Raw genomic sequence first — 10,000 nt, 5'->3', positions numbered from 1 at the left:
ATATGTTTATGCACGAGTATGCCTGTCGTTTATATAAGTGTAAACATGTGTACATTTTGAATATCCAAACCTGCATGTCACTTCACTTTTCGTCAAACCAGTATAACTCGCATGATCTTTGCCTCCAAGAGTATTTAAGGCGACAACCACAATATAAAACCGATTTAGTGCCATGATAAAGCCAGTGCCGGTTTTACAGTGTTGCCAAGGTTGACGGTGACCTGGCATATGACACTTCTTCCCCTGCGAGACATGAAATTTGTGTTCTTCGTGTTCTTCAGCAAAATCTTTTTGTCTTTTATTTTAACTGGTCAGTGTTTATTCTCTTCTTCTGGGTATGTATGTTTGTAGATATTTTACATTAAAGAATTTATGTTTTGAATTTATCATATATAGATAGATAGATAGATAGATGAATTGATGGATGGATAGATCGATAGATCGATAGATGGGTGGATGGATAGATAAAGAGATATAGATAGGTAAAGATACCTCCATTCAAATATGTATACATATATACGTACATACATGCGTATATATTTTCTTACGTCCAAAAATATATACATGCACAGTAAACACACATATACACACACACACGCGCACACACACACACACACACACACACACACACACACACACACACACACACACACACACACACACACACACACACACACACACACACACACACACACAATCACACACACACACACACGCACACACGCACAAATTGCCTTCTCTCGAGCACTTTAACACGTTGATTTAGCCACTGCCCCCCCTCCCCCCTCCCCCCTCCCCCCTGGGTAATACCTACGTCTTCTTACTCCCTCAGGGTTATGGAGCGAAAAGCAGGAAGTTAATGTTCGCTTTAGGAAAAAATGATAATAGAGAAAATGAAGAAAAAGAAATGAAAGAACGAGAAGGAAAAAGAAGAAAAAAAAAGAAAAAAGGAAAGAGAAGTAAAAAGAAGAAAAAGAAATGAACGAATGAGAAGAAAAAGAAATGAACGAATGAGAAAAAAGAGAAAAAGGAAATGGAAGTAAAAAGACGAAAGAGAATAAAAAAAAGAAAAATAGAAAAAGGAAGTAAAATTTTAAAAATGAAATAAATAATGGATGAAGAAAAAAACAGGATGATAAAAGAAATCAAATACGATAGAAAAAGAAAACAAACTATAAATAGAAAAAAAATTAAAAACCCCGATTTTTAACATCACGAAATCGAATCGGAGCTGAAGGAGAAACAATACGTTTTCCGTTACGACGCAAACCGCCCTTTAACAGATGACTTAGTGAAACGGAGGTACACACGGTCACCTGTTCATACACTGACGATTTGCACCCGCGTTCCAGATCGGGTTTGGGGTATTTGTGGGGGATGAGGGGGGTTGTGGGGTAGGGGGTGGGAGGGGGAGGGGGAAGGGTTGTGGGGGTGAGGGGGGAGGGAGAGGGTTGTGTGTGGGGGTGGGACGTTGTGTGTGGATGGGGTGAGGGGGAGGGGGGGAGGATTGTGTGTGGGGGGGGGTAAGGGGGAGGGTTGTAGTGGGGTTGGGGGTTGTGTGTGTGGGGTGAGGGGGGAGGGTTGTAGGGGGGTTGGGGGGTTGTGAGGGTGAGGGGGGGGAGGATTGTGTATAGGTGTGGGGTGATGGGGAGGGAGAAAGAGAGAAGCGAGGGGAAAGAGAAAGAAAGAGAGAGAAGCGATGAGAAAGAGAGAGAGAGAGAAAGACAGCAGTGATATAAGCCTTAGCACCAGCATTACCTCACTCTCCCGTAACACACGTCGAACTACAATCCAATATTCCCAGATTTGTTCTTATATTCACACACAATAAAGGTTGTGATAAAGATCCCTATGAGTTGTTCTTAGAGAATTAAATAAAAGAAGAGAATTAAAAGAAGGAAAAATAAATAAATTGGAGTTGTTCTTAGAGAATTAAATAAGAGAAGAGAATTAAAAGAAGAAAAAATAAATAAATTGGAGTTGTTCTTAGAGAATTAAATAAAAGAAGAGAATTAAAAGAAGAAGAAATAAATAAATTGGAGTTGTTCTCAGAGAATTAAATAAAAGAAGAAGAATAAAAGAAGAGAATTAAAAGAAGAAAAAAATAAAATAAATGGGAGTTGTTCTTAGAGAATTAAATAAAAGAAGAAGAGTAAAAGAATAGAATTAAAAGAAAAAAATAAATAAATTGGAGTTGTTCTTCGAGAATTAAATAAGAGAAGAATAAAAGAATAGAATTAAAAGAAAAAAATAATAAATTGGAGTTGTTCTTAGAGAATTAAATAAAAGAAGAAGAATAAAAGAATAGAATTAAAAGAAAAGAATTGGAGTTGTTCTCAGAGAATTAAATAAAAGAAGAAGAATATAAGAATAGAATTAAAAAGAAAAATAAATAAATTGGTTGCGTTTCCGGCTCAAGCGACGGGGGATTCCATCATTGGTTTATTGTGACGTGTATGTTGTGTCCTACATGCGCACCTGTCGTCTTTCGGGGGGTCCTTGGCTCTCCCCCTCCCCCTCCCCCTCCTATGCCTCCCTCCCCCTCCTTCTTTACCTCTCTTCCTCCCCCTGCCCCTCCTATACCTCCCTTCCTCCCTCTCTCTCCTTCTTTACGTCCCTCCCCCTGCCCCTCCTATACCTCCCTTCCTCCCTCTCTCTCCTTCTTTACGTCCCTCCCCCTCCCCCTCCTATACCTCCCTCCCCCTCCCCCTCCTATACCTCCCTCCCCCTCCCCCTCCTATACCTCCCTCCCCCTCCCCCTCCTATACCTCCCTCCCCCTCCCCCTCCAATACCTCCCTCCCCCTCCCCCTCCTTCTTTACCTCCCTTCCTCCCTCTCTCTGATTCATTCCTCCCTTCCTCCCTCTCTCTGATTCATTCCTCCCTTCCTCCCTCTCTCTGATTCATTCCTCTCCCTCTTTACCTCCCTTCCTCCCTCTCTCTGATTCATTCCTCCCTTCCTCCCTCTCTCTGATTTATTCCTCCCTTCCTCCCTTATTTTCTGTATTACTCCCTTCCTCCCTCCCTTCTCTCTGTTGGTTCCTCCTTTCCTTCTTCTCTGTATTGGTCCCTCCCTGCCTTCTTCTCTCTGGTTCCTTCTTCCCTCCCTTCTCTGTTTATCCCTCTCCTCCCTTCTTCTCTCTATTGGTTCCTCCCTTCCTTCTTCTCTCTGATTCCTCCCTCCCTCCCTTCTTCTCTGTATTACTCCCTTCCTTCCTTCTTCTCTCTGATTCCTCCCTCCTTCCCTTCTTCTCTGTATTGGTCCCTTCCTTCCTCCTTCTCTCTGATTCCTCCCTCCATCCCTTCTCTCTGTTTGTCCCTTCCCTCCTCCCTTGTTCTCTCTATTGGTTCCTCTCTTCCTTCTTCCCTCTCCCCTCTCTCTCTCTCCGTCTCTCCCTTCCTCCCTCTTCCCCTCCTCTCCTTCCCTCCCTCCTTTCTTCCTTTCTTGATCCCTCTCTGTCTCTCTCTCTCTCTCTCACCGTCTCTGATTCCCTTCCTCGTCCAATTCCTTCCTACTTTCTGTTTTTTCGTTCCCCTACTTCACTCCCTCTCTCTCTTTATTATTCCGTCCCTCCCTCTTTCTCTCCGCTCGCTTTCTCTTTTCTCCCTTCCCGCTTCCCTTCCTCTTTATCTCCCTTCTCTCCTCCTTGCCTTGCTTCCCTTTTTATCCTTCTCTCCCTCTTCTTCTTCTCTCACTTCCTTCTTTCCATACCTTAAGTTCCTTCATTTTCTCTCCCCTTCCCTCTCTCTCCGTCTTTCCCTCCCTTTCTCTCTCTCGTCTTTCCCTCCCTCTCTCTATCTCCGGCTTTCCCTTTTTCTCTCTCTCATATAAGTAGATTTCTTTCTTTCTGGAGTGTGTGAGTTTGTGTGTGATTGTGTGTGAGTGTGTGTGTGTTTTAGGTTTGTGTTTGTTAGTGTGTCTGTGAATGTAGATCTGCGTGTGCCTGTGTCTATGATATATGTGTGTGTGTGTGTTTGTTGTGTGTGTGTGTGTGTATGTGCGTGTGTGTGTGTGTGTACGCATTTATAGATAAAGATATGCCTGTATACTTATACATGAGAATGCATATATCTTTCAAATACAAACTTATGTATGTTTGTGTATTTTCGCCTCTGGGTCTGTGTGCGTTTGTATGTTTGTGTATGTGTCTGTGTACGTTTATATTTTCGTATGTGTGTGTCATTGTATGTTTGTATATTTTCGCTTGCGTGTCCGTTTGCGTTTATATTTTCGCGTGTGTGTCTGTGTACGTATATATTTTCGTGTGTGTCTCTGTGTGTGTTTGCGTATTTTCATGTGTGTGTCTGTGTACGTTTACATTTTCGTGTGTGTGTCTATGTACGTTTATAATTTCGTGTATGTATCTCTGTACTTTTATAATTTCGCCTCTACGTCTGTATATCTTCGTGCCTGTCTGTCTGTGTACGTTTATATTCTCGTGTGTGTGTGTCAGCGTATGTTTATATATTTTCGCTTGCGTGTCCGTGTGCGTTTATAATTATCGCGTGTACGTTTGTATATTTTCATGCCTGTCTGTCCGTGTACGTCTATATTCTCGTGTGCGTTTATAATTTCGCGTGTACGTTTGTGTATTTTCGTACCTCTCTGTCTGTGTACGTCTATATTCTCGTGTGTGCGTGTACGTTTGTATATTTTCATGCCTGTCTGTCCGTGTACGTCTATATTCTCGTGTGCGTTTATAATTTCGCGTGTACGTTTGCATATCTTCGTACTTGTCTGTCCATGTACGTCTATAGTCTCGTGTGTGCGTGTCCGTGTGCGTTTCCCCGTGGCTGCGGTCCCTCCCGAGCAGGCCCGGGCGGTGCACCCTCGCTCACGTGGCGACCGCGACCACACACGCCGTCGAGGTTCTCTGTTCTTCCGGTTGCTTCTTCGCGTTGTATTTTACCTTCATTTTCCTTCTTGTTTTCTGTTCGTGTTATGCAACGAAAGGGGATGAAGAGAGAACGTTCACTGTTGCGTCGGAGGTGATAAAGGAGAGGTTAGGTAAATAAAAGGATAGAAGAAATACGTTATGGTTTGGAAGCATTTGCTGAAGACACGAAGCAGTAATAACAAATATAATACCAAATAACGTAAATACAGTAGGAAAAAAAAAAGATATATCAAAACAATAAAAGACACAATAATCTAGAACTATTTATAGAAAAAAGAAACAATAATACCAAATAAACTAAATACAATAAAAAATGTATTAAAAAAAAAAACAAATAAACTTTTAAAAAACACTATAATCTAGAACCATTTATACAAAACAAGAAACAACAACACCAAATAAAGAAAATCCAATAAAAAACATTAAAAAACATATATCCAAATAAACAAAAAAAACACTATAATCTAGAACCACCTATAGAGAAAAAGAAACAACACCAAATAAAATTAATACAATAAAAAAACATAAAATAAAACATATATCCAAATAAACTTAATTCATACGTCTCTCCCTCACTGGAAAGTCGCAAAGGGGGGGGGGGAGGGAAAGGGGTAGATGCACTTGCTTGCGGTTAAGTGGCAGACCGTGTACAGGCAGAGAGCATTCCAAAGGGGGGGGGGGAGTTCTTTGGGGTTGTACTTTCTCTCGTTCGGCGGGGTTAAAGAGGACTAAAGTGGGTGTTGTAGTTGTGAGTAGGGATTATAGTGGGTGTTGTAGGTGTGAATGGGGCTGTAGTGGGGGGTTGTGGTTGTGAATGGGGATTATAGTGGGGGTTGTAGTTGTGAATGGGGCTGTACTAGGTGTTGTTATAAATAAGGCTACAGTAGGGGTTATAGTTGTGAATGGGACTATAGTAGGGGTTGTAGTTACTCAAGGGGCTACAGTAGGTGTTGTAGTTGGTCATAGGGCAAAAGTAGGTGTTGTTCATGGACTATAGTAGGGGTTGTAGTTTTTCACTGGGCTACATAGGTGTTGTTGTTTATGTTGTTTAGGCGTTGTAGTTACTCCCAAGGCAAAAAATGGGTGTTCACAGGTATAAAATATGTATTGTAGTTGTTTACTAAATAAAGCATTGCAATTGTTCAAGAAAGAAATTAATGGAATTATAAAGTGAGACATTCTGATCCCATGAGTGAGAAAAAGTCCGTTTATGTGTTGCTTGCAAAGTATAAGATTGCAAGATCAACAAGTAGTCTCTTTCTTCAGTATACAATCTGTTTCATTTTCTCTTTCTTTTCTCTGTCTGCTTTCGTTTCTTGGGTTTTTATTTATACAACTATTTCATGAAAGAACGTTTTGGTTGGTGAGAGAGAGAGAGAGAGAGAGAGAGAGAGAGAGAGAGAGAGAGAGAGAGAGAGAGAGAGAGAGAGAGAGAGAGAGAGAGAGAGAGAGAGAGAGAGAGAGAGAGAGAGAGATGTAGAAGGAGAAATAGAAGGTAAGGGAGAGGGAGGGAGAAGGGAAAAGGAGAAAGTAAGGGAGAGGGAGAGGGAGAAGGAAAGAGTGAGGGAGAGGGAGAGAGAGAGAGAGAGAGATAGAGGAAGAGATAGACAAAGAGACAGCGCCAGAGACAGAGAGAGAGAGAGAGAGCAGAGACCCAGAGGAAAAGAAAGTTTATCGTATCATATTTATTACCCGAGCAAGGAAAAAACAACTTCACCTAAAGGAAAAATATTCTTCATACATCCTCAGTTCCTCGATCCAGTCAAGTCTAACAAATAACATCCGATAATAACTTCTCAAAAGGAAGTTAGTGTTCATTCTTCAAGACGAAAGAGGAAGTTATCATTTAATCCGGGATCTTCTTTCCGGGGTCTGTTGAACCGAACCCTAAGGGCGTGGAATTGTCAATTTGGTCTTTACTAATTATACGTTAATTACCAGCTGTTTTTCATTTGTCGGGGGGGCGAATCGGTTAGATATAAAGTACCGTGATTATTTTCCCGTGACGTGAAAAAGCATCGTAAATCTAGCTTGTTTTCGAATTTGTTTTGGCTTTCTCTCTTTCTCTCTCTCTCTCTTTCTTTCTTTCTTTCTTTCTTTCTTTCTTTCTTTCTTTCTTTCTTTCTTTCTTTCTTTCTTTCTTTCTTTCTTTCTTTCTTTCTCTCTCTCTCTCTCTCTCTCTCTCTCTCTCTCTCTCTCTCTCTCTCTGTGTGTGTGTGTGTGTGTGTGAATGAAATGGAAAACAAAACGAGATTAATTTCAAACAATTAGGATTGCGTTTTTTTTTTTTTAATTACGTGAAATCCACGGAAAGAAAAATATATAACAAGACACAACTTATAACCAAACACAAGTAACATTCTACAATTTTTAATGGAAAGAAAGAGAAAGTTATTTTCATAAGCAATGGCGAGCTTACGACGCCGTGTCCTGTTGTTGTCGTTGTAGATTTTGATACGACGTGAGAAAGTAGTGTGTTTGGGTCGTTTGAGTCGTTAGGGTCGTTTAGGGATTTATAACGACTGTGTAGGGGTTTCCTGTAGATGTTTTTGTTGTTGTTTTTATTTATTTTTTGTTTTCTGTTAGGTGTCTTTTTTCTAATGCTGGAAAAGGGAGAAACTTTCGTTGATTTGAAAGTCGTGTTGTTTTACGTGGTTGTAAACACTTAAGAGTTTTATTGTTTGGGGTTTATTGTGGGTTTGTGTGTGTGTGGTGTAGTGTATGTGTCTTTGTGTTTTGGAGGTCAGAGGTCAGAGTTTATTTAATAATACCTTTTGTTTGCATTTGTGTTTCACTTAAACTTTCGTTTTAAGACTAAATGGTTTCACTGAGAGATAACTGGGTCTTTTTTCTCTCTCTTCAGCAGACTGGCGGTGAGGAAGCGGAGGTCAGCCTCGAGACGTGCGTGCCACTGCCGGAGGAAGAGAACAGCGCTCCTCTGAGTCTGACAGCGTTCAAGGGCGAGCTCGACTCCGCCGTCACTCAGTATCTGACGCAAGTGAAGGACCTCGGGTACAAGGAGGAGAGCAGAGACCAGAAGCTCCTCGAGGTCAAGTTCAAGTTAGACCCGCAGGAGATCAGACCAAAGGTCAAGGAGGAGATCAAAGACACAAGGCCGAGGGTCAAAGTCATATCGAGGGAGGACAAGGGCGAGCAGACCGAGCTCGAGGTCGAGCTGCCGTCGCTGGACAACCCGCTCTACCTGACGCTGAGCGAGTGCTCCTCGGGAGAGCTGCCCCTCGAGCACTTCTACGAGAACGGCCAGATCACCGACGACGAGCACATCTACGAGAACGTCGAGAACTCGACCGGCGACGAGGACGAGGAGCACCTGTACGACACGCTCCCGAGGCACAAGCCGGACCTGCCGCCCAAGCCCGACTTCCTGGCCCAGCTGGCGGCGCGGCAGAGCGAGCCCGTCAAGCGCGCGTGGAACCCCTTCGTCAGCCTCAGCGTCGAGACCGGCGACCCCACGCCCCCCCTCAGCACCGCCTCGTCGCTCTCGTCGCCCGACTCGCACGCCTCCAGCGACCGCCTGGAGGACGCCAGCCCCCGCAGGAGCGTCGGCAGCACCAACCCGTTCCTGGCGTCCGTGCCCCGCGAGACCAGCGAGCAGACGCTCATCCTCGACGGCTCGGAGACCTCGGACCTCGGGTCGTCCGGCGGCGAGGAAGACAGCGGGTCGGTCGAGGACTGGCCGCTGCCCCCGACGCCCCCGCCCGGAGAGGACGCCGTCATCGTCGAGGACCACCCTCTGCCACCGCCGCCCCCCGAGCTAGCGCTGCAGGAACTCGAGGAGGAAGTCATCCGCGAGGAGGAAGAGGAGAGGAAGCTCGCCCTCCAGAGGGAGAAGGAAGCCATCGAGCGCGAGTACGGCGCCCTCAGGTTCCAGGACCCCGACTTCAGAGAGGAGGAGAGCGACAAGGTCGAGGCCGTCAACGCGAACCTCGCGCTCCTCGAAAGGAACTTTGAAGACTCGTCGGACACCGAGTCGACCGCCAGGAGGGAACCCACCACAGAGAAGGAGAGGAAACTCACGCTCTCCAAGGAGACCCAACCCGAAGCTAAGAAAGAGGTCAAGAGAGAACTGAAGAGGGAAACAGAGAGAGAATTCAAGCGAGAGGCGAAAACCGAAGTCAAGAGCAGCGCAGACGAAAAGAAATCGAAGAGAGAGGCGAAGGTCGTCCCTCTCGACGGCGACAGCGAGGAGTTCGACACGCCGGCCATCCGCCACTCCGTGATCATCGAGCTGAAGGACTCGTGCCCCAGCGTCCCGCAGAGCCTCAAGCCCTCGGAAATCCGGCGGAAGGAGTCCCTGAAGCGGAGCGAGAGCCTCAAGCGGACGGGGATCCTCGAGCGCATAGAGACCCAGAGGAAGTTGGAGAGGAGGGAGTCCTTCTGCAAGCTGTTCCCGAAGCTCGCCACGTCCCTGCAGTCCCGGCCGGAGGATCATGGGAGCAGCGTCTCCGTCGGAGTGAAGTCGCCCAAGAAGGAAGACCCCGCGTTCTCGTTCCTGAACGTCCCCAGCAGCGCGGCCGACCAGGTGATCGAGATCTCGGAGGACGGCTCGTGGGAGATGAAAGAGACGAGCATGGACTCCGACGTCGCCGCCCACGCCAACCCCGACATCGACCCCTTCACCGGCAACCCCATCATGGCGCCCCCGCTCAGCCCCGCCGCCATCGCCGCGCCGCCCCTCGCCTTCCAGACAGACGACGGCATGGACGGCGTCTACTCCGCCAACATCGTCAGCACGCACTCCGGCCCCTCGTCGCTCGCCAGCGCCAGCACCGACTCCCTCGGGACCCTGACCTCCCTGCAGGCCGACGCGTCCGCTCAGCTGTCCACGCCCGAGACCATCCTGGAGGAGATCCTGCCGGCGCCCCTCGTCGAGAGCAGGAGCGAGGTCGAGGCCCGGCAGCAGCTCTCGCCCAAGAGGAGCCAGGAGGAGCCGCAGCAGCAGGCCAAGAACCTGGGAGCCGCCATCATGAAGGGCTACGAGCAGGACCTCATGAAGAAGAAGGAGAGCATGAACCTCCCGGAGCATTCCCTCCTGGAGTTCGGCGACTCCGTGCGCGACCTGGAGGAGCAGCGGCGCTCCGT

The 10,000-nt window shown here is 46.3% G+C and overlaps 1 protein-coding gene across 3 annotated transcripts in view; it reads left to right on the top strand.

Moving 5' to 3' along the window:
- LOC113827254 (microtubule-associated protein futsch) overlaps positions 1–10,000 on the top strand; it is a 284,334-nt gene that overhangs the window by 18,514 nt on the left and 255,820 nt on the right. For all 3 annotated transcript variants that reach the window (XM_070143497.1, XM_070143495.1, XM_070143496.1), the window contains exon 2: positions 7,761–10,000. This exon is cut by the window's right edge and continues 923 nt beyond it. In XM_070143497.1, coding sequence (XP_069999598.1) covers positions 7,761–10,000 — 2,240 coding nt within the window. The remainder of the gene's footprint in view (positions 1–7,760) is intronic.

This window comes from Penaeus vannamei, chromosome 30 (assembly GCF_042767895.1).
Source record: "Penaeus vannamei isolate JL-2024 chromosome 30, ASM4276789v1, whole genome shotgun sequence".
NCBI lineage: Eukaryota > Metazoa > Arthropoda > Malacostraca > Decapoda > Penaeidae > Penaeus > Penaeus vannamei.
This window is presented reverse-complemented; position numbering and strand designations above follow the sequence as displayed.